The sequence below is a fragment of the Gossypium hirsutum genome, chromosome A05 (genome assembly GCF_007990345.1).
Source record: "Gossypium hirsutum isolate 1008001.06 chromosome A05, Gossypium_hirsutum_v2.1, whole genome shotgun sequence".
NCBI classification, from domain to species: Eukaryota; Viridiplantae; Streptophyta; class Magnoliopsida; order Malvales; family Malvaceae; genus Gossypium; species Gossypium hirsutum.
This window is the reverse complement of record NC_053428.1, coordinates 18570652-18595425: the sequence shown is the minus strand read 5'-3', so window position 1 is coordinate 18595425 and position 24774 is coordinate 18570652. Positions and strand designations below refer to the sequence as shown.

Sequence of the window (24774 nt, the reverse complement as noted above, 5' to 3'; positions counted from 1 at the left end):
AAGAATTATACTTACCTAATATTTTCAATACAATGCAATAAATATTCATCATTCAATGCATTATTACCCTAACATGCACAAACTCCACATTCAAGTTAGTCCAATAATTTCCATATATCAATAATATATACCATGATTGATGAGCTCATCAATACCATAATTTTCATTCCCTTATTATTTTTCCATATTTATCCCGTTGAATTTCTTGAAATTTTCGATAGATTTTCAGAGGTACACTTTTAGTGTACAATTTTGGGTCCGTCAATTCATATTCATGTGCGCACTTTTCCATTTCAGAGAGCACACTCCCGCGAACCTCAACCTTGCAGCGGGATTACCAGTCCAGGCTAAATCCCCTGCAATATAAACTCATAGAGCATTGTCGGGATTACCAGTTCAGGCTAAATCTGTAACACCCCTTACCCGAGACCGTTTCTGGAGTCGAGCACGAGGCATTACTTGGCTTATCTTACCAGTTCGGAGCATAAAAACTAGGTTTGAAAATTTATTTCATTATTCGCAGCAAATCTGTCTAGTCGCGCAGCAGTTACTAAATTAATTATAACTTGAGCTAAAGAACTCGAAATTTAATCCCGTAAATTTTCCCTGAAACTAGACTCATATATCTACTCACCATAAAATTTTTAGAATTTTTTGTTCAGCAAATTAGTACAGTTTATTAGTTAAAGTCTCCCCTGTGTCACCACCAGACTGCCCTGACCTCTAGTCACTAAAAATAAGTTTTCTCGCTATAGGATTTTCATATGAAGTTCTTACTTGTTTCTATAGAAAATAGACTCATTAAGGAATCTAAGCATGTAAATTTCAACTCATAACCATTTTTGTACAATTTGTAATTATTTTCTAAACTCAGATTAGGGGACTCCAAAAACAGTTCTGACCCTATCTTACTAAAATTCACATATCTTAAAATATAAATTTCTTTTTCCTACACCGTTATTTTTCCATGAAAATAGACTCAACAAGCTTTAATTCCATATATCATTCACCCTCTAATTCATTTTATACTATCTTGGGTGATTTTTCAAATTCACGTCACTGTGCTGCCTGAATTCTGTTTCTTTGCAAAATTTTATCCTTTTATGATTTCCATGCATAATTTATCACTTAATCTTTCATAACAACAAACACCTTCATCCTTAATCATTTTAATACCCATACATCATCAACTACTTACACATCACTCATTATTCATATTATACCAAAAGTAGCTAAGTTTCTATACATGCCATACACAAAACAAAACGTCTAATTATACCGAGTTATTTCTTTGATAGTGTGATCGGCCTCCGACGTTTCCTTCGATCCCCGAGTGGCTAGATAAGTACTATAAGAAGAAGAAAATAAAGAGATTAAGCACTAGGCTTAGTAAGCTTACAAGCAAATAAATCACAACATTCAACATAATGGATAATTATGCATAATATCATCTAACATCATAAATTTCTTTACTTCTCAATTTCTATCTTCTTCTTTATTCCCTTACCTTCTTTCTTACCTGACCTTTCCGTTTTCATAAATATAATCTACTTTTCCTTTGCTGTTAATTCACTGTAATTTAACTCGTACCCTGACCCGTTGAACCACTCGGAATACTAAGGATACTAGGGTCGTTCCTGTCTATCAATATCCTGCCAATGCCATGTCTTTAACATGGACTTACATGAATTATTCCTGTCTCCAATGCCATATATAATATGGACTTACATGGCTCAATCCTGTCTCCAAAGCCATATTTCTAATATGGACTTACATGGCTCATTTCTGTTCTGTCCTGTCAACCCTAATATCCTAACATTCCTAGGGTTCAACCGGAGCTTTCTAACACTTTTCCTCTGTCACTTCACCTTAAATTCGACTTTAAATATTTTCATAACATAAATATATAAATGCTGGAAATTGACAATAATAATGTAAAATAAAAGAATATTGCATTTATTTACTGTAACTTACCTTGATACAAAATGTGACTAAACTTTACAATTTAGTCCTTTACTTTTTCTTTTCCCCGATCTACTCCCGAATTTCTTTCTTCTTGATCTATAATAGCAAATTTAACTTATTTAATATTCAAATTTATTAAAACAGTCCTTGACCCAAACTTTTGCAAAATTATATTTTTACCCCTAAACTTTCACATATTTGCACTTTTGCCCCAAGGCTCGTAAATTAAACTTCATCCTATTTTCTTATGTTTTATGACATGCTGATCATTTTTCCCTTCTATGGCAATATCAAAATCACACTCTAACATATACTTATGAATATTGGTATTTTTTTTCCAATTTAAGCCCTATCAATTCAAAACTTATATTTTATTTTACAAATCAATCTTTTACTAACTTCTAACTTAAAATTCAATCATTTTAACCTCTAGTTCATCAATTAATTCAACATAACTCATGTCTAACAATCTACTAACTTTCAAAATATCAACATAAATCAAGTAGTATTATCTCTAGGATTCCAAAAACTCAAAAATTATAAGAAAAAGACTTACTTTGACTTACCAATTGAGCTTGGAACCTTAAAACCTTAAATTTCCCTTTTTCTTTTTCTTTCTTTCTTTCTTTCTTTCTTTCCTTCCTTCTCTGCCCGTTTTGCTCTCTGTTTCTTTCTCTGTTTCGTCTCTTCTATTCTGTTTCTTTTCTTTCTTTTTTTTTCTATTCTTTCTTTTGTTTTATGTATATATATAATATAATATAATATATTAATAATAATATAATATAAAAACATAATCATTACTATAATATAATATTTTTTAACACATAAAAATCTCAGATTTTTATACTTATGCCGCCTCAACTTTGGAAAAAGGCATAATTGCCTATTTGGTCCTTTTAACTTTTCTTTAATCTATAATTAAACTTTTATCCCTATTGCAATTTAATCCTTTTTCATAATTAACTATCGAAACATTAAAATTTCTTAACGAAACTTTAATATTATCCTATTGACACTCCGTAAATATTTATAAAAATATTTACGGCTCAGTTTATAATATCGAGGTCTCGATACCTCGTTTTCGACCCAATTTACCTAATAATTTCTTTTAAATCACAAAATTCACTAATTCAAAAATATTTCTAACTTCTTCATCGAATTTAGTGATCTCAAATCACTGTTCTGACACTACTGAAAATTGGGCTGTTACAAAATCCCCTGCAACGACAATTACTCTAATGAGCTTGGATCTGAATTACCAGTCCAGGCTAAATTCAGACCTTAATTCGGATTACCCGTCCGGGCTAAATCCATTTTACACATATTCTTCGGGAGGGCTATATCAGGTTAGGATCACCCGTCCGGGTTATATCCTTTTTACCGTCAATTCCTTTTCAGAGATCCATCGAATTTTTCTTTTATTCAACCGGGATTTCTTCCCCTTTTATCAAATATATCAATGTTTCATAAATTTTCATATAATGAACATTCAAATCATATTCATATAAAAAACATACATTTCAAGCATTTAAGAATATAATTCAAGTTACATGAACTTACCTTGATACTTGTTCGTGTACAAAAATCTACTAATCCTGAACTTTTTCTTTTCCTCGATCTAGCTTCGTATTTGAATCTTCTGGATCTAAATAAATAAATTTAATTATCAATTTAATACATTTCATGTTCATATGCAACATTCTCTATAATTCAACTATTATTTATAGTTCATTCAAAGCTGTCTACTTGAGTCATAGTCACTAAATTATTTTTATCTTGAGCTACAGAACTCCAAATTAGGATTCGATAATTTTCCCTGAAACTCGACTCACACATCTTCTTACCATAAAATTTTAAGTATTTTTGGCTTAGCCAATCAGTACAGTTTATTCTTTAAAGTCACCTCTGCTCTGCTGTTGATAGTTTTGACCCTTCTTCACTAACAATTAATTATCTCTTCATACAGAATTCAAATGATATTCTCGTTTGTTTCACTTAAAAATAGACTCATTAAGGATTTTAGACATATAAATTTAAGCCCCTAATTGTTTTTCTTAAATTTTTTATGATTTTTCAAAGTCAGAATAGGGGAACCCGAATTCATTCTGACCTTGTCTCACAAAATTTATTATATCTCAAAATTTACAAATCCATTGCTTACACTATTTCTTCTATGAGAAACTAGACTCAATAAGATTTAATTCCATATTTTTTTCATCTTCGAATTCGATTTCTACAATTTATGGTGATTTTTCAAATTTAGTCTACTGCTGCTGTCCAAACTGTTTTTGTGCAAGTTGTTTATTACCATTTTTCCCCTAAGCTTTTAATAAATGATAATTTCGTCCCTACTCAATTAGCCTCTCAATTGAGCTGATTTTTCTCAATTAACATTTTATTCTATCACCTTAAACTAGTTTACAACCTTTAGGAATCAGAATTTCAGCAATAGACTTTAATTCCAAACATTTTCACAATTAGGTCCTAAAAATCAATTTCTATTGAAATTACCTAATAAAATCATATCATAAACAAATTAAAGCTTTAATTTCATTCTATTTCATCAAAAACTTACAGCACTAAACCATGGTGACTTTCAATTTCATCCATGAAATCAAAAACTAATGAATTTAATAGTAGCACCTAGTTGTAAAAGTCTTAGAAACACAAAAATTACAAGAAAAAGGTAAGGATTAACTCACTTGGTGCAAAAATTATGAAATAACAGCTTAGATAACCCTCCTGTGGTGTTTTTAGCTGCTGGAATTGAAGAGAAATCTAGATATTTCCTATTTAGTCTTAGCTTTATTTAGTTAATTTTGTAATATTCCAAATTTACCCTTAATTTATCAATTTTTCTGCTGATTTCATACCCTTGCCGTCCAGCCCAAATAACTTTTGGGTCTAATTTTTTTTAAAATCCTTTCTTATTAGACTCTTAAGCTATTTAATCATTCTAGCAACTTTTACACCTATTACAATTTAATCCTTTTCATTTAATTGACGACCCAAACATTAAAATTTCCTAACAAAATTTTAATACCACATTACTAACATTTCATAAATATTTATAAAATTATTTTTATTTTAATACCACATTAAAATTTTACCCAATTTCTTCAATAATTTCTTTTTCTAATTAACCACTAAATCGGTAAAATTTTCCTATCAATATTTTCATACGATTTTCCTATCATATCAATTTTCATGCAAAAATATTGAATAAATTTCTCTTTAAATCGGATTTGTGGTTACGAAACCACTGTTCCAATAACTTTAAATTTAGGTCATTACACACTCTGAGAGGAATTGTTGTACCGGTGCTTTATTTAGATTTAATAGTAATGTTAATCCTAGGAACTCTAATCAAACTATATAATTTCAATACCTGTTTTATAATTTTTTTATTTTCAATGCTTAAAATGAAAATTTATAAAAATCTAATAATCAACTATGTAATTTACTTTAATTTAAATGTTAATCTGATCACTCTTAAGCTAAGAGCACCACAAAAAAATTGAAAGGAAAACATGGACTTAATTGTAGGAATAGATGGAAGGTCTCAACTAAACTAAAGAACATGAAATCAAACATTAGCAGTAATTGTAGATTGATAAAACATGAATGATGTTATTGAGACATTATTATAAGCACCGTAGAATTTGGTTAATAGCCTATAAAGTACAAACTAGAGCTAGTAGCAAATAAGTTACTATAACAATTTAGTCACTAATATTCTTCTTAGCTATAAGGATAAGAGCATTTTTTTTGTGGGCAGTGATTCCAGGTAAGGCTTCGAAGTCAGTCTTCTTTATTCATTCCAATCGGCATTTCCCAATCGAAATTGTAAAGAAGATTAGAAAGGGCAAGCTCCATCGTTGCAACTCCCATACGCATTCCAGGACAAATCCTTCTACCTGCACTGAATGGTACGAGTTCAAAGTGTAGTCCTTTGTAGTCAATAGAGCAACCAATGAACCTTTCAGGAGAAAACTCCTCAGGATTTTCCCAAGTTTCAAGGTCCTTTCCTATTGCCCATGCATTCACAAAGACTAAGGTTTTGGCTGGTACATTATACCCACCTATAATGCACTTTCCAAGTGTTTCTCGTGGCACTAATAATGGAGCTGTTGGTTGTAATCTGAATGTTTCTTTTATCACAGCTTTTAAGTAAGTTAAACCTTGAATATCATCTTCATTTACAAAACCCTTTTTCCCAATCAAATCCCTCACTTCCGCTTGAGTTTTCTTTAAACACTTTGGATATTTCATCAAAAAGCTTATGACCCATATCACAGTGGCTGCGGTAATGCGGTTGCTTCTGTTCCAGCAAGAAACACATTCTATATAGAAAAGAATGAAATAAAAAAACCCAAGTTATAAAAGCATAAAGTATAAAGCTAAAAATTAATTAAAGATGAAATTTTGGGTATACCATAAGAATAGCTTTTATATGATCAATGTTCAAATTAAATGGAAAGTCACGATCCTCTCGTATTTGTAGCAACACATCGATAATGTCCTCCTCCTCTGGCTTTAGTCATTTTGGATCAAGATATTCATCAATGAGTTCTTGATAGAAACTATCAAGTTCTTTGAATGTTTTTTCAAGTCGACTGAGCAACCCAGTAAATCTATCGACCCAACTAGCGAACGGAAAATAGTCATAAAAACTGAAGCTTGATAACATGGCTTGACTTTCTTTAAGCAGCCCAAGGTACCTACTTCTTTCAATTCCTCCTTCGTCATACCTCTTACCGAAGCCTACTCTACAAATTATTGTACTGGAAAAGCACATCATCACTTCACTCAAGTTGACAGGCTCAGAATCTACTGATAATTTGAATATTTTTCCAATCAGGCGACCAACTTCATCTTCCCGGATGGGTCGATACTGTTGCACTCTGTTGAAGAGATGTACAACTCAAAGTTTCCTGATTTCCCTCCAGTAGTCATTATAAGGTGAAAAAGCCAAATCTAAGCCATTTATGAGTACCACGTTGTTGAGGCCTGCTGCAAAAGTTCAGGTCTTGGGTTTTCAAAACCTCTTCAGCCAGTTTTGCCGAAGAAACTACAAGGGTTGACTTAAACCCAAATCTCTAGTACATAAGAGTGCCATACTTTCTGGAGAGTTTCCAAAGAAAAATATGAGGGACTGAGCTATCAAACAGCAGCATATGTAGGTTACCAATGAAGGGAAGTCCAGGAGGACCAGGGGACAGACGATTAGAATTGCTATTGTTGCTATGTTTTAGAAGAATGAAGAGGAAGAAAGGGAGAAGTAGCAGAAAGACCAGAACCAGTGGCATTGCCATTCTAATCCACTCAATCCATTTGAAAGCTGAGAGGATACGTACACTAATAATAGAGCGCCAGTAAAGCTTTTGTAAATTGATTTTTAATTAACTTTTTATAATTTAATACTAATATTGTAATTTATAAATTGGCTTTCCTTGATGTTGTAGTGCTCATTGCGGTTGAGACCTTGAGATCTCCCTTTCCTAAGAAGAAAAGCGAGGGACCATATTTCTTAATCAATTTTGCTTCTAAATTTTAAAAAAGTAAAAAAGATACAGAGGCAGCGTCTGTAGCTTTCTATCGCATTATTCACTTAATCATTTTTTTCCAAAAATACTTTCAGGCTTTTTTTTTGAGAAAAATGCTTTCGGGATAAAAAGTATTTTTGAGCAAAAATTAAAATTTTTATTTATGTTTTTACAAAGTATTTTTTTTATTATAAAAGTACTTTTGAAAAGTATAAAAATATCTTTTTTAACAATTTTTTCATCTCAAAAATGTTTTTTGTCCCAAAATTATTAATTATACACGGGCTTAAATGTTTAGTATATTAAATATTTTCGAACCACATGCACTCCAACAAGTTGAAGCCAAAAACATTTTGGGGCAGGATTAAATTGTATAATTTTAAGATAGTAAAAATACAATTTTATCATTGTTATAATCTATTTCTTTATATTTTTTAAAGGATTAAATTAAATTTTTATCATTTTTGGGAATAAAATGTAATTTTATCATTACTAATTTAAAATTTTATAAATCATAAAGAAACTTAAATAGAAAAATTTTCATTTTAAGGGGACCAAATCCCCTAACTTCACCACTACACTCAAATGTTGTTAGCTGTAACACTTACAAGACATTTATTCATTTCCTATGTTTTTAAGCTTTTCTTTTAAATATTCTTTATATCAGAATTATACGTAAACTTTAGCTTGATGTACAATTTGATAAATGAACTTTAATTTTATTGCACTAATATACATAAAATTTAAATTGTAATTGATATAAATACATAAAATTTTAATTTTAATTCAATTATACATATTAAAAAAAGTTATTTATTTTCATAATGAATTAATATACTTTTTGGAGAGAAACTAACGAAATATCATTAGGCAGAAATAGGATATGAGATTACAAATTTGTGAAGAAAGTATGGATATTCTTCCATCCAAATAGCATCAGATCAGTGTTTGGCCTCGTTAGCTTGTCTTTTAACATGCTGAAAGAGGCATGTGTCAAAAACATTTAGAAAAGTCTCTCTCTTTCACATAATCGGATCATAGTGGATCATTATAGTTGTTTATATATATAATATATTAAAATAAGATGATGTTAATTTGATAATATTATTAGTGATATGTCAAAATTTAATTAAATAAAAATTTATTGTATAAAATTACATGAAATTAAAATTCATTACATATTAGATCAAATTTAATGTATATTTATCCAATAAAAATATTGTCGTTAACATTTTTTAGGTTAATTTTTTTTAGATTTTTACTTCAACTAATTTCAACTATTTTAAATAATTAAAATTTATAAAAATATATTTAAAAAATTGTTCATTAAGAAAATTATAATATATATTTTTCTAACCTTAATTCATAATAAGTTTTAAATGTTACAAATTTAATGGACCAAGAAGAGTATTTTTCAAGTATTTATATTTAATATATATGTGAGATTTTGAAAATTTTTATAATGTAAATCGATATTTTTGTATACCATATATTTAATGTGCCATTGCATAATTCTTAAGTGCTTGTTACATACTTGATAAGTTAATAATTAAGGTGCCCAAACATGATTTAGGACAATCTATGATTGATTATTGGGACGTTTTGTCCCTCATTATTGCGAAAGATAAAACAGTGACATGAATGATTTTTGAAGCAAACGGACTTGCGTAAAGCCTGATATAATTGGACATTGCTTCTTAGAAATTGGATGTTGAAAGTTCACGTTTTTTATTGGTAAAATTGAAAAAGCCTAGGCTTGGGCTCCCAGTCCCGCCACGTTAAATCAAAAGCTGAACGGTGGGAAGGGTAAAAAGTCACTGAGCCGTTGTACCTAAAATGCCCCCACAGTTGAATAAAATTCTCAAAACTCCGTGGTCAAAATACACCTTTTTAACTTATCTATTATATTTATTAAATCGTGATTGAATTAATTTTATCCTCAACTAGATCATCAATTTAATTAAAAAATTATTTATATTATTCGATAATATTTTAATATTTTTATTTTAAAAAAATTAATAAAAATATATATAATAAAATTTAAACTCATACCAATTAATTCATGAATCTTTAAATTACCACTCAATCAATTTTTCATTTCAATATATAATTAATTTATTATTTTTCTTCGAATTAGCCGTCCCCCAACTCCCATTAATCAGACGCTACCAAAAACTTCGATGGACCCAAGAAAAAGAAAGGGAAAGAAAATGTTGTTTTACCACTAAAAAATTGTTGTTAATTTGGTAGGTGTGATTTATGTATCCATTCTGACAATGATTGGAGACCATGCAACTCTTTTACAAAACCTTTGATTCCAAGTCTTCCAAAAATAGAAACTGTCCAATCACCTTGAAGTCTCTTCATTTTGCCTGTTCTATGTAGCTTAATATAATAGTATTGTTTTTCTTTTTTGGTCTGAATTTAGTAATATGATTCAAACTCAAGGTTATTAAATCCAAGCAGTGAACTAATATGAAAGAAACAGTTAATGTTACCTAAATGATCCTATTTTAAGTAAAGTTGTAATTGGAGTAAACTAGTCAAGATAGGAGCATGATTGGGGTTAAATTAATGTTTTTATGGGTCAGAATGAATAAGATATAGTTATTTCTTCTGAAAAATGATATTTAATATTTATAATTAAAATTAAATAAAAATAATGATTTGAGATTTGATTCTGTTTGGTGTACAGAGTGGTGGTATGTAGAGAAACATTCCATAAAGGCAAAGAAATTCTAAAAGGGGCAAATGCAAAGCATATATGTAAGTTAAGAATATGCACTATTATATTACAGCTTGGATTAGAAAAGATAAGAGAATAAGCTTCCGAAGATGGGCATTGGGTTGGTTAGAAATTTTAAAAAACTTTTACTTTTTGTAGTTATATTGGCTGAAGTTAAGCATCAGTGTAGAAGAATGATTATGCTTACAAGACTTAATTAAGTAATCATTAAGCAGCAAAGGAAAACAAATATTATTACCTGGAGCTGGCCCAGGGAAGCATGTGCTTATACGTGTCATCCAACCACATTTAGCACCTGTTCACGAATGACCAAAAGAAGCTGTCAACGTTCGTTATTGGTTGAAAAAAAATATTAACATAAATACGTTGGGTGGATTACTCCACATTCCACAATACGTTGGCTAATTTAACATTATTTTTTGACAAGTAAGAGCGGAGGTTACTCCACTACTCCGTGATTTGTTCGTGGTCTAATTTTCTCTTATTTCTATACTCTTCCGAGTTTAAAAATTAAAGTTAAATTAATAACAATATTAATTTATTTATGTTAAATATACATATGTGTGTTATCAAGTACATTTTAGTTCTGAATTTAAATATTGAATATTAAAATTTAATGTATTTAAATTAACATAAATTTATTAATAATGTTATCAATTAAATTTTAAATCAAGTAAAATGATTAAATTCTTAAAACAATAAAAATACTAAATTTCAAAATTCCCAAGAGCGTATGGATTGGAAGCAGAATTAAACTTCATCTTACTATTTTTAATAGTTTTTTCCCCACATTTTATCTTCCCAACTATATATTATTTATAAATATACTAATAAATATTATGGTCGTACTTAATTGAAACAAATTATTTATAATATAAAAATGTGTGGTTAAAAGGATAGTAATTAAATTAACTGTTATCACTAAGACCTTCTTTTTTACACATTTTTTTCTTAATAATTGCTGTAAATTCACATGGATATAGTTAAGAAGTTGACATCAACTTTGCAGTCGTGTACCATCATCCTACTTTATACAAAATTATGTTAAGAAGGAAAGTGGTAGTAAAGGACAAAGCAAATTTACTTTGCATACCAAACTGTCAAAAAGGAGTTGTCCAAATTTACTCATATTTTGATTAGTCAAATTAATTGAATTGATACAAACATATTAGATCAATTAAAAATTTGATTACATTCTTTAAAATATTTTAATTAAATTAACATTTCAATAATCTAACTATTTCAACCCATTCTAAAAACACCACCTATAACCTAGAAGAAGGGAGGAGCCCTTAAAATTGTAAATCTAAAATTTATAAAATCTGTATAATAAAATTATAATCTAACTCACCAAATATTAAAATTTGGATTCTAATTTTTTTTTTAAAAAAAACCATAAAAATAAAATAATATTTCGAGTCTAATAAAAATATATAATTTCGAAATCTCTTATAAAAATTCCTAACTACAACTCCAAATCACCGCAAAAACCAACAATTGGCATTTATTTGTGTACATTGGCGCGGAATAGGTATACCCGCAATCTCTCGAGAGTCTCGTGACAACTGACAAACAGGATATATATTAATATATGCTTCTAATATTTACTCAACAAAATTTGACAGCTTTGATTTTTATTCGGTTCTACACTTCTACGTCTTACAAAGAACAGAGAAAAGAGAGAGAGATGGTAAGCAATGGATCTAACCTGACCTGATGATGATAAAGTGGCGGATTCCAACGTATAAGAACAACACTAGATTTAAGGAATAGGTTTGAGGTCCAGGTGTCTTTCTTTTTCTTTGGTTACAATTTCCAACACCGAACCACACGTCAAATATCTGGACTGTCAAGTCTCTCACATAGTGGCTTGAGTTCAAGTCTTAATAAGTGAAAGAGCAAGAGAAAAAGGAAAGTCGAGCAAAAAAAATAATAATAAAAAGAGAGAGTAAAGGAACATGGGAAAATCCACTTCCTGTTTCAAAATCATCACTTGCGGCGGAGATTTTGCTGAGAACAACGACGTTATTCATGTTCCTGAGCCTGAGGTATATAAATAAATATCCTTTTCGCCTTTACGGCTGCCATTTTTTTTTTGTGTTTTGCGTTGGATTAGGATTTCACCTTCCGACTTTGCATTTGAGGTTTCAGTTCGAAACAGTCAATGCATTGTTTAATTTATGGATTTTCTTGAGGAATCGGAGTTTAAACTTGCCTTACTCCACTACTTTAAGATCTGACTACTCTTGGCTTCGCATATTTATCAGCAATGTCCAGGCTGCCTTTTAAATCCGATTACTTTCACAACTTATATAATGCAAATGTTTTTTAGTTTCTGGTTTCAAATATAGCAAGTTTTTTTTTTTAAACTATTCTCTTTTTAACTGTTCTTTTTTCACATATGCATGACCATAATTTGCCATGATACGAGATTTATTTACTTCTTATATGATTACTGATGCCATTGGTGATCGGAAATAGTTGACAAATTTCGATTTCGGAAACTTAGTGTTAAAATGTGTTTTGTCTCTTGGACAAATTACAGTTCAGTAGCAGTGATATGCCCCTGTAGGGAGTTGGGACTCCATAGTTGGTAGCCTTTACCAATTTCTATTGAATATGGTCTCAATAAAGCAGTATGTTCAAGGCTAGAATTTAGAGCCAGGAGCAGGCTATTGTTTTTTTATCTATGTTTATTTTCTCTCTCCTTTTGGCTGAATTAGGCTGTTTTTAAATTCCATTCCAGATTAAGAAATCAAATGACAAAAAGGGATGGAGTTTTAGAAAGAGATCTGAACGGCATCGGGTGCTTAGCAACACTGTTATACAAGAAGCTACTTCTGGACTTAAGGAAAGCCCGGAATCTGCCGGTTTTAATTTTCAACAGCCTGATGCATCCATTATTCCTGAAGAAACCTCCACCATTGAATACAGTGAAGAGAAACCTCAGGCGCTGACACCAAAGGAGCACATTGAAGAAGAATCTAAGTGTGTGGCATCAAAAGGATACCCTGAAAAAAAATCTCAGTTGTTGATTCCAGAGGGCTCAAAAGTTCCTGAACCCGTTGCCAGCACAACAAATGAGGCTGAAGATGATGCCAACCTGGATGAATCTGTTGTTGTCATCATCCAGACAGCTATCAGAGGGTTTTTGGTATAATTTCTTTCTCAATGTGAATTTAAAACTTACTAATCGGTAACTTTTCTTACCATTTATCTTATGCTCTCATTGGCAGGCACATAAAGAGCTAGGAAAGCTTAAGAATTTAGTAAAGCTGCAAGCTGCCGTACGTGGGCACTTGGTCCGAAGGCATGCTCTGGGGACCTTACGGTGCATTCAAGCCATTGTCAAAATGCAAGTTCTTGTTCGTGCTCGTCTCTCTCAAGAAGGGTCTTATGATGAAAAGAAGCGGGATGGCAAGCACTGCGGCGAGAATCAAAGTTTGGTAATTCTTTCAGCTTAAATCAATAATTAGGAGTAGTGACTGTTTTCCTTGTATGTTCTGGTTCATATTTTATTGATAGGTGGCATTCTTGCTTTGGCTTTGAGGCAACCTTTCTTTAGTGTTACAAAATTTTACCTTGTATTCTTTGCGTCTATGGCTGCTCATGATCAAGTGTTTAATCTAAGAGCATGTTTTACTTTCAAGCATATTCAATTTAATCCTTAAAGACCTCTGGGAATATTCACATCCGCGCAACTGGAACAAACACAAATCTAATTTTAAACAAGGGCTGTGGAGAGTGAGTTCTGTCTGTAACTTTAACAATCATACTGCTCAGAAAGATGTATAATGTAGTAGTTTATTTACTCTCGGCTAGCTTTGCAAGACATTCAGAAATTATGGGCTAATGCTCCAACTGCCACAATGTTTATTTGACTAATTTCTTTGTATATCACCGCATAAATCACCTAGAAATACATAAAGAACAATATAAGTATATAACCAAATCCTTTTGATTAGCAAGGCATGGCAGTCTAGATGGGGAAAGTTTTATGCGAGTTACTTTCAGTAATTGCTATTACTATTATTTTTTTTATAGTTTTACACATCATTCTCTCTTTTATCCCTGAAGCAGGAAAGGTCAGCAATAAAACAAAATGCGACTTACACTTCTATAGAGAACCTGCTTAGCAATAGGTTTGCTCGTAAGGTACATTAAGTCAACATTCTTTAGCTTCATTTTTCTTTCTTTTAACTATATGTTGGCATCTATCAAATTTTAACTATATGTTGGCATCTGTCAAACTATGTATACCATTGCTTTTATTTCAGCTGATGGATTCAACCCAAAAGACCAAACCTATCCACATCAAGTGCGATCCATCAAAACCAAACTCTGCTTGGAGCTGGTTGGAGAGGTGGATGTCTGTGTCATTGTCTAAAAGGCCATCGACAACAGAGTTATCCATAGAACAACCAGAAAGAGAGAAAAGTGACAATTGTGACTTTCAAGTTACTACTACAGTTCCTGAATCGTTTCCTGAGTCAAATGAGCCAAAGTTATATGTAAGGGAGACATTGGTTTCATCAGAGAGTGAAGAGAATTTGATCGCCCATGATGCAGCCAACTCTAAGTTCGAGGCATGCCAGACAACTTCCTCTACAGTAATGGATGATTTGGAGCAACCTCAGATTGACAACAGTACATCTGACATAAAAGAGGGTGAAGAGAATCTGATTATCTACAATGCAACTGACTTTAAGTTCGAGGCTTGCCAGCCAACATCCTCTTTAATGGATGATTTGGAGAAACCTCAGATTGACAACAGTAAATCTGACATAAAAGAGGGTGAAGAGAATCGGATTACCTACGATACAGCCGACTTTAAGTTTGAGGCATGCCAGCCAACTTCCTCTTCATTAATGGATGATTTGGAGCAACCTCAGATTGACAACAGTGCGTCTGACCTAAAACAGACCTCTCAGGAGACAAACTCACAAGATCAAATGATGCAAAGAGAAGCACATTCTGAAACAGAGGTCAGTTTTCTTTCTAGCAAGCCAGAAATAGAGAGTGAGCAACCCAAACGTATTACAAAAAGATTTGCGTCTGAACAACTGGAAACAGAGGCAAAGAAATTTGTATTTAAATCTAGGAAGGGAAGTAATCCTGCATTTATTGCTGCACAAACAAAATTTGAGGAGTTGAGTTCAACAGCCTATTCAAGTAGATCAGTGGATTCATCCCACCAAGATGTTGGAGTTGAATCAAACTTGGATACTGTGTCATCTGGGGCAGATACGAGCGGGTCGAAAGAACCAAGCATCATGGAAAATGCAGTTCTCAATAATAGGAGGGATCAATACGGTGACTCTGAATGTGGGACTGCAGTTTCTATTACTTCCACTCTTGATTCACCTGATAAATCAGAAGTTGGAACCATAGAGTACGAACATGGAGCCAAAGTTTCTGAGCTAGAAAATTGCAGTTCTAACAGTATTAATGATTTGGATGTTAAAGAAAACCATGCCAGTGCAATCACAATGCCTGATTCTTCTCTATCTATTGCTGAGCAGCCCAAGAAACTTGATGATGCTAAAGGTGAATCTGTGAGTTTAATTGTTGCAGACTCCCCTCAAATAGGGCAGGAGCCACTGGAAGGCACATCTGATCTGCAGAGAGAACTTGATTCTGAGACTGGTAATCAAGCATACAGGTTATCCCCAGAAGCATCGCCTGGGAGCCAAATGATTGTACCAGCATCTCAAGGAACACCTTCTAGTGAGGTATCAGTGAAAGCTAAAAAGAAAAGAACGGACAAGAGCAGTCAAAAGCGCAAGTCCTTGTCTGCTGATAAGAGTTCTCCATCAACTCCAGCTCATGATAGTGGAGCAAGAAGTAGCACTGAACAATTGCCCAAAGCTCAGAAAAATGGAAAAATACGCAATTCTCTTGCTTCAACACGACCTGAGAACATAGATGACGAGCCAAGAGATAGTGACAACAGTACTTCTCTTCCCCATTTCATGCAAGCCACAGAATCTGCAAGAGCTAAGGTTAATGCAAATAACTCACCAAGATCAAGTCCAGATGTGCAAGACAGAGACATTTACATCAAGAAGAGACATTCCTTACCTGCTGCTAATGGGAGGCAGGGTTCTCCAAGAATCACGCGATCAGTGGCTAAAGCCCAGCAGGGTGCAAAAGAAAATGGTAGTACCAATCCTATTCATGGTATGTTCTAAATTTATACCATTATCATGAATTGTCAGACCTTCCCACTATATGGTCAGAGTAATTTGTTCCCAGCTTAAAAGTACATAATGGCATGCTGCCATGATTCTCGGTTTTCTATTAATAACTTGTGCTTAACTGTTCATGTCTATTTCAGAGAAATGGCAAAGGTGACGGGTTACTCGGAGCAACAATATGCCATGGAACCTTTTCAACCTCTCTGATGGAGAACGGCTGATTGTTGGTCTTACTATCTAGTTTTATGCCTCAGCATTTTCACCACTTAAGTTGATTCATGCATGCCATCTATGGTTTGCCCGTGAGAGTAGATCTATATAGAAAGGAGTAACATTTGATTGTATATTACTGATACCCAAACCATTGATATTACTATTACTCATATTTGTTTCTAAGCTCCCCGTTTGGGAGGTCTGCTCGTGTGTTTTGTTACATGGTGTTTGGTGTGATTTTATTCGGATTTGCCCGGGCATGTTTTTGGGATGTTATTCGGAGTTTGAGACAATGACATTATAAAGCGGAGAGCTCTGATCCATCTTTCCGGTAATAACTATTTCTCTTTTCTTTCTTTTTCTTTTTTTTTCCCTGTTTGAACCTTCGATATTGGCCCTAGAAAAGCCTAAACAAATGTAATAGATCTTGGAAACATATTATGTCAACAATCACCAGCATACACCGAGTTCTTATTTTGGAAAATACTGTGTGCGAAAGTTCACTTCCTGCTAAAATATGTATTTTAAATTCCTATATCATATTTCCACCTCTCCCAAGTGAAAACGAAAAAGAGCACCCGCATCACAAGCCGGTACACTAATGGCAACCGTATGAACAACCAAGAATATTGTTGCAGCAGTCCGAGACTCTTTTTTCAACTCCAAATAAACAAAGAAGCATTCTTGGTGTTGGCTAATCTCTACGGCTCATTCTTAGGTGGGGCATTGCAAACTTCAGAAATGGGGCCTTGCACTGTGGAACCGACACGGTTGAGAAGCTTCATCCCTTCCTCACTCATCTGCTGTACTTCCGTAGGGGATAGAATTCTGATGCAGCGGACACACCCAACAAATTGTCTGCATACACATCAAATCATAGCCATTAGAACCTGGATTCTGACATTCTAAAAGGTATACTTGTGTTGAAAATCATAGTTAACAATAGAAATGAATATCTATGTACTTACTCCCAAGGATCATCCCCAACAAGTAGAACATCATTCTCATAATCCACGTATACCAATTTCCACCCTGAACCTCTCGGATCCTTAAGCAGCCCCTTAAGTCCAAACATGCATTCAATTGCAGAGAGTAATTCATCATAGTTCTTATAACTAGTGACATCAATTGACCTTCCAACAGATCCTGCCTTTTGAACCTGTCAGACATAACTAATTAGAGTTATAAATAGTCCATAAAGAAAAGTGACCACGTAAAGAAGTATAAATGTCCCATGAGACACGAAATGGAAGTAATGGTGTCATGCAACCTGCGCTTAACTGCAGTTGATTCCTCAAGATTGTCATATTGAAAATCTATATTTATATCATACCTTTGTATAAGTTCTCACTCGCGGGGTGATATGCTGCCATGAAGTATTATGCAGAAGGCCATTCTCATCAAAATCAACATTGCTCGAAGACGTGACACCCGAGCTGTCTGGTAAGTCTTGTCGAGAGAAAACCCGAGAATCTGCAAGGCTGGCAGAGGTAATCTGAGACTGAACATCCTGACTACAACTAAAGTTTCCAACCAAGCTATCAGAAGGTTTTTGAAACTTAGCATCCTTCAATGAACACAACTCCTCCAGAATGACATTGGAAACGGAAGGATCAATCACAGTACTACCACCATTACTAAGACAGCTGTATATCCCACTCTTACTATTGCTGTCATCGGACAAATCTCTTATACCACCAGAATTAAAAGAACATGGGTCTTGCTGAGTGAATGAACACAATTCGTTGGCTTGGGATGAAGACCTACAATTGTACAGCTGACTATCCCATGTGACTTCACTCCTAGTAGTTAAAGTAGGATTAGTTGCCTCAGGAAAGGCAGCCGAGGAGTCTTGTAACCCGACTAGCGGTATAGGACCAGGTGATCCATACACCCCGGCAATAGATTGGAAAGAAGGAAGGATTGTTGCCCATTCATTGGTGTTGAAGAAAGGAAGATAGCTGCTTAAACTACTAATATCAGCTTGAGAAACCTGCATCTGATGAGCTTGGATGAGTGATGGTTCAAACTGTGACTGAATTGCACATGGATTGTTTTGCAATTGGGATGGAGTCTGGTTGTTGTTAGGGAAAGAAAGTTTGTTGCAAATAGTTGGACTTATAGTATTTGCCGCCAATTTTTCCTCAATGCATTCCAATGTCGAGTTCAACTGACTTAACTGATCAGTTGAATGTTCTGGTTCCGACTTTAATTTTTTGTTATTACTCCTGGCTTGTGTTTGGCCTTCAAACTCGTTTGCGGGATGTGGATTCCCATTAGCATTTATTTTCAGCAAATTTGAGTTGATGGGATCAGGTTGGTCAAGGGCTAACTGGGAAGGATTTGGTTTTTCTATCAACAGATTTTCTGATTGCATAAGCTCAGGTTCCTGATTGCTTGTATATTGCACATTCTTCATCTCCTTTAATGGAGATCCCTTTGCAGCAGAGATTTGTTGTGAAGTGGATGCAAAAGTTCCAGGATGGTTAACAAGATGAGGCTTCAGCATCATCTTCATCAGTTGCTCGGAATATGAGTTTGAGATTGAGGAAGGAAGATTCCCACTTACATTTTCAGGAAACTGGAGGAGAGGCCTATTGATCAAGTTTCCCCGTTCAGATTCTGCTCCTGTGAGCACAAAAAACAGAAACATACAAGTATCAAAAAAGGTTGCAAAGTGCAAACCAATCAATATAACTACCACAAGCTTACCCAAAATCCAAGGATATGATCGCTTGAGACCTGAAGTAATAGAAGGAAAAATAAAGAGGCTTTCAGGAGTTTCAACTTCCCATGGGCTGACCCTATTCTGTTTATCATGACATCCAGGTTCATCCCACTCAACCTGTTTAGAGAAAGGATACATGTTCCATTATTAAACTGACAAGTAGACAGTGCTCTATTGTTTAAAAGGAATAAGCAAAAAACTATCCTGTTGCAACAAACAGTATTCAGTTCAATGAAAGAAAACCTGAAGGTTTCGCCACTTCGAGCCAGGCCATCTCAGAGGATCCAAGTCACTAATGCCAACTATTGTACCCATATATCTACAGAAAATTGAGAAACATTAACAGATATCTCAGTAGTTGGATATGTTGAATATATATACTAGGCTTGAAACATACATTACAACAAACAATTTTGTTACTATTCTTCACAGTGAAGAATATTACAACAATTAGATCATCATAAATTGTCAAGAAACAATATGAACCATGCCTGTAGTATCTCTATGTCACTTGGTAAAAAAAGTGCAGCAAAGATTTTAATAATCCAAGCATGTCTATCATCAGTAGTGTCTTGACGCCACAATGATCATTATAACCAAAATTCCAGTTACATCCTTTGGTTGCAAACATATGGTGAGAGGGTGAAACTAATAGAAACTCACCTACGTTTTCCGGATTCTTCTGTTTCAAACATCATTCCAAACCTCATACCAGCTGAGATTTGAGTCGCGTAAACAGATTTACAGTATTTAGCCATGGGGATGACAAATTCAGAAGGACAGGATCTACAAAAGAGAGACGAGAGAGCTGTATGAAGAAATGAAAACAGGAACCTCAACAGGAGAAAGGGAAAGAGAAGGGAACAAAAAATGTGCTATGGGGGCACCTTGGATTGTAGAAGATTGTGAATGGGGTTCTATTTGCAGCAGCTTGAGCAGCAGCAGCAAGGACACCAATGTGCATACTATCTGCAGATAAAACTGATGATGGCAAAGGTGCTTGATGACGATTTGCATGCCTAATTCCCACCAATAACTGTGATTTCTCATCCCTTGTAACAATAAGACAATCATAATTTTAGCATTAAAACTGCGTTGCACCAAACAAATGCAAGTCTACAGCTCAAAGCAATGCAGTGTGTGACTATAGCATGCCTGATAAAGAGAATGGAATCGCCTGCCCTAAGCCTTTTTGATCCAACAAACAAACTCCACCCAGTTGTAAGAAGATGTCGCTTTGGTTGCCCTGCATAAAACAACATGCATGAGACTCAAAATCAAGTTCAAGTTGTCAAAACAGCACTCACTGCGGTATATGTGATGAAACAGAACGTAAATAATCAAAACAGCACTCACCGCGGTATATGTGGCGAAACGTCCAAGTATTATCATGTATGTCTCGCATAACAAGCTCTTGAGATGGGGGCTGCATTGTGTAATCCTGAAAGTAGATAAAACTTAGTGATGTGATTTCACTCAACGTTCCTTTACGTCCATGAATGCTTACAATGCATCGATTAACCTATTAGAACCTCACCAGCTGAGGAAAGAGCTTCTCTGCTGCCCTACGTGGCACTGAAAAGCCACCGTGTGTACTTGTATCACTTGCAGTCAAAGTTTTGCAGAAAATTTCATTTGGATGCTTGTTGGGGTTCACTCCGAAGTGTGGTATATGAAACACATCTTTTTCCTAATCAATTGAAAAGTTATGGTTGAGAACAGTGTCAAATATTTAAGGCTAGTTGTTCTATAATATGTATGTTTTTAACATTTAAATATGTAGGAAATTAGTAAGAGTTTCAGAGATATATATATACATATATCACAATAGAGAAGCTTACAGAGTTCACTGGTTGAAGACTCATTTGAGCATAAACTTCATCTGTTTCTGTGTCTGCCTGTCAAAGAGTACAAAGATGAAGATAGACATAGCAAGTAGCATTTTCAGGCGTAATTGACATACAAGACCCTTTGTGACGCAAAAATTAATAAATAAATCGCATACATTTAATGTAACATTGTGAACTTGGCACATCAACTGAGATTGAATATTCGGGTAGTTGGGAACTTGAGAGGTCATCATTCTTTTTGTGGACACCCATACCTGCTCAAATGATAGAGCCGTTATTTTCTTGTGGTTCATGATCAAGTAAATGACAAAATTTACCACAACGCTGTCATTCATTTTTGTTATTTTAGTACAGTTTCCACACACACACAAAAAAATTTGTCAATCAACTTAAATGATTTTATCCCATCATGTTGTAGCATTTCTAGTATTATTATTAGGATGTTGCAATTGAAGTGGACGACTACGGCAGCCATGACACACAGCTCAAGCAATATTTCCGCATCGAACAACGCTTATTAGTTTGGAAACCAGGTTAAAGGAGTTGATTATGTTAACCCTATGTCAACAACCCAAATATCAGAGACTTCTTTCCCCAGGTCAACTTATTCATTTTTCTGTTTCTACTATACTATTTCAGTGTTACAAGATAAACAAAGAAGAAAAAGGTAACAAAAGGAAGCCCGCAGATAGAAATGCTAGTGGAAAATAGAGGCGGCCTTCTCCTGCAGGAGGCGAATATCCAAATGTGAGAAATAAATGCAAACCTGTTCACTGTGTCCTTGAGGGAAGTAATAAACTAGACTCCCCACCTGAGGCAACGAAACAAGTGGACCTGCGCAGGCATGCCATAACTCCGTATTTATTACCTTCCTGCTCCCTGCTATTAGTCAAGAAAAAGAAAATTCCCATAAGACACCATGCTTGGATACAGATTGGAGGACATTATAAGGTTGAAGACTTGAAAGGATCTCTGTTAAGACCGACTAATAATTAACACCCTTGTTTTTATTGTGAAGATAGCAAGGTCAAACGTTCATTCAACTTATTCGCAAACCACAGAACGAACCTTCATAAAGAATAAAAAAAACATATAATATGGACAAGGAAACTAAGTAGTTGCCCGTATAGACCATATGGTTTAAAAGCTCGACGTTTAACTTTCTCATCTTTTAGCACAGGAGCAAAGGAAAAAAATTCAATAACTAAACACACACACACACACATATATATCAGTTCAGGTTGTGATGAAGAAAAACAAACCAGACTGATGTTGCATTTCTTTCAGTAACTTCATCTCCTCAAGCAAAGTGGCCTCTGCCCATCCATTACCGAACACTCCTGTTTTCATCTTCTCTTCAACAAAGGAACCCATTACGTGGACTGGTGTGTCTTCTAAAAGACTTGTTCCTTTTAATGCTGACTTACAATACACACGGACCAGAATAACACAAAGCAAAGACTCCACGTTTACATGTTCACTTGTAAAAACTCAGCTTGAAAAATGACGAGAAACAAATATCCCATCCCATGGCTCCACTTGAGTCTCCCCTCAGCAACTTACATACGGGATAGAGAAATTATCAAAGGAAAAATGGGTTTCATTAGACGCTAAAACAAAAAACAAACAAATACCGATTGATCAGGAAAAAAGAATCTTTTAGGCCTTTTTACCCCGTCCCTTCCCTCTCCCTCACCAACCACACCAGTAGCAGCAGCAAAGTTCAAAATCAAAGAACAAAAAGGTCAAAAAAACCTGCAAAGAAGAGGCAACAAACAACACTGGAGATAGGTTTGCGGGCTACTACTGAATGCGCATGGCATGGGGAAAAAAGGTCCAGGGAAAATGCAGGGGCACATCTTTATACGCGGTGGGTCACTAAATATTCATTTTTAAGCTTTCATGGTAGAAAGTATTTAACAAAAATTTTGTCTTTATGCTATTAAAGTGTTTCTTATTAGATTTTCTTTTCATTATAATTTCTCTTTTGGCGGCACCTAATGATCATATGATAAATGTGGAAAGCAGATTCATATATGTATGTGGATGGGAAATATGATGGACAGCGCAAGCGTGAAGCTGAAATCGGTGGCACCGCACGCCTACACTAATCACTTACGACTTGGAATGATTGTCCTCACCAATCTTTTTCTTTTCTATTTTAATATATTATTTGCACTAAATTTTGAAAAAGCCATTTATGTTTTTATAATCTAAACAATAAACACCATAATTCTTATTTTGTCCTTTCTATATAATCTCAAATAGAGTTCATACTATGCAACAACAACCAAAATTTAGGCTCATACTATGAAATATGAATTACACGTTAAAAACATGCAGTGAATCACGTATTTTGGTAAAAAGTATATTTTACGTGGACCGCTCTCACTCTCCATAGCAGTTTATATAAAATATATATTGATTGTTCAAAGGTTTATAATGTAATATTTTAAAATTTTAATTTATTTAAAAAAGCCTTCTGATAATATATTATTAGTTACTTTTGTAATAATACATCAACATCAATAAAATCCGATGAAAATTCGAAAAAAATAAAATCTGATGACGTTGAAAGATGAAATAATTGTGGACGCACTTAAAATTTAAGCGGGCGAGGTTTTTAGCAGTCAAGATAAGCCTCATCGAATATCCAAATGAATTTTGCCTTTGCCCAAGTAAATAAAGTGCAATTCGGTGGGTGGGACCCTTTCCAATTACCAAAAGTGGCTACCACTTTTTATTTCTTTCGGGGCACAGTCCATTGACTATCCATATTTGATAGGTAGATTTTGCCCACGTAATTGGGTTGCATACTTGCATTGGCAATTACGAATCCACAATTGGGTTTCTTTCATTTGAGCCCGTTGCCATGATTGTTTATGCCATTTTAGCAAATTCCAATTTTTCGCCATCGTCGTACAAACAAGTTGAACAAAACTGTAAAGGGAGAAAATACAAGAGTGCTATGTCTACCAAGTTGATAACAATCCGAAGACAAGGCTTCCTTTTAAGGAAAGATAGGGTATGGATGGGCTTTATATCAAGCAAATGATTGAGATTAGTATTGGGAATACAGCTTTTATATGGGTAGCAACAAAAGCATTGATCATACAAAAACTAAAAGCGTAGGTGGGATTTGAACAAACGAGGAAATACATACAAAGTAATGAAGAAATAGTATAGTAGAACAGTGGAACGAGTGATTGATATTGGTAAAATTAGTGAGCGTGATGATGAGCGCTTGAGAGTTGGGGGACCAAGGGGTCCAACTCCAAGGCGTGGCAATTGAGAGCGACATAACCAAGAAAAAAAAAGAGCGTGGTATATAGGGAACATAGAATAGAAGCAGTTTAAATGTAGGGATGTAAGGGGACATCAGCTTCTGAAACCCTCTGATGAGAGAGAGATTTTACTCCCCTTTTTTGTCTCTTACTGGCCTGGCCTGCCCTTTTCTTCTATTTTTCAGGAAATTGTCTGTCACTTGAGTTGGTCCAGGCATATTCTATTTCTTTCACTTCGATGTTTG

General features: G+C 34.1%; 2 protein-coding genes and 1 pseudogene across 4 annotated transcripts; 1 reads left to right on the top strand and 2 right to left on the bottom strand.

The window, feature by feature from the left end:
- Positions 1 to 5546: 5546 nt before the first annotated feature.
- On the bottom strand, positions 5547 to 7334 carry LOC107957928 (cytochrome P450 83B1-like; annotated as a pseudogene).
- Positions 7335 to 11863: 4529 nt separating this feature from the next.
- On the top strand, positions 11864 to 17023 carry LOC107957927 (protein IQ-DOMAIN 32). Of its 2 annotated transcripts, none has more exons than XM_016893555.2 (6): positions 11864 to 12305; positions 13004 to 13411; positions 13494 to 13703; positions 14335 to 14412; positions 14535 to 16437; positions 16595 to 17023. In XM_016893555.2, the coding sequence occupies exons 1-6, from the start codon at positions 12216 to 12218 to the stop codon at positions 16609 to 16611; spliced, it is 2706 nt and encodes a 901-aa protein (XP_016749044.1). In that variant the 5' UTR covers positions 11864 to 12215; the 3' UTR covers positions 16612 to 17023. The 2 variants fall into 2 exon arrangements, with proteins under 2 accessions (XP_016749044.1, XP_016749045.1); XM_016893556.2 differs by having other exon boundaries at positions 11865 to 12305; positions 14338 to 14412.
- Positions 17024 to 17088: 65 nt separating this feature from the next.
- On the bottom strand, positions 17089 to 23107 carry LOC107957926 (auxin response factor 5). Of its 2 annotated transcripts, none has more exons than XM_016893554.2 (14): positions 22508 to 23107; positions 22012 to 22124; positions 21401 to 21499; positions 21237 to 21293; positions 20933 to 21085; positions 20752 to 20836; positions 20551 to 20641; positions 20283 to 20447; positions 20059 to 20181; positions 19639 to 19714; positions 19380 to 19512; positions 18001 to 19295; positions 17636 to 17826; positions 17089 to 17525 (listed from the first exon to the last, which is right to left on the bottom strand). In XM_016893554.2, the coding sequence occupies exons 1-14, from the start codon at positions 22617 to 22619 to the stop codon at positions 17369 to 17371; spliced, it is 2850 nt and encodes a 949-aa protein (XP_016749043.1). In that variant the 5' UTR covers positions 22620 to 23107; the 3' UTR covers positions 17089 to 17368. The 2 variants fall into 2 exon arrangements, with proteins under 2 accessions (XP_016749043.1, XP_016749042.1); XM_016893553.2 differs by having other exon boundaries at positions 22012 to 22127; positions 22508 to 23092.
- Positions 23108 to 24774: the final 1667 nt, after the last annotated feature.

Bases quoted from the DNA above. Each gene is read 5' to 3' on its own strand.
- LOC107957927 (XM_016893555.2), top strand. From the start codon at position 12,216: ATGGGAAAATCCACTTCCTGTTTCAAAATCATCACTTGCGGCGGAGAT. The intron at 13,412-13,493 runs GTATAATTTCTT...TCTCATTGGCAG, and splicing joins CAGCTATCAGAGGGTTTTTG to GCACATAAAGAGCTAGGAAA. The intron at 13,704-14,334 runs GTAATTCTTTCA...TTATCCCTGAAG, and splicing joins GCGGCGAGAATCAAAGTTTG to CAGGAAAGGTCAGCAATAAA.
- LOC107957926 (XM_016893553.2), bottom strand. From the start codon at position 22,619: ATGGGTTCCTTTGTTGAAGAGAAGATGAAAACAGGAGTGTTCGGTAAT. The intron at 21,086-21,236 runs GTAAGCTTCTCT...TCAATTGATTAG, and splicing joins GTCTTCAACCAGTGAACTCT to GAAAAAGATGTGTTTCATAT. The intron at 20,642-20,751 runs GTGAGTGCTGTT...TGTTTTATGCAG, and splicing joins GTTTCGCCACATATACCGCG to GGCAACCAAAGCGACATCTT.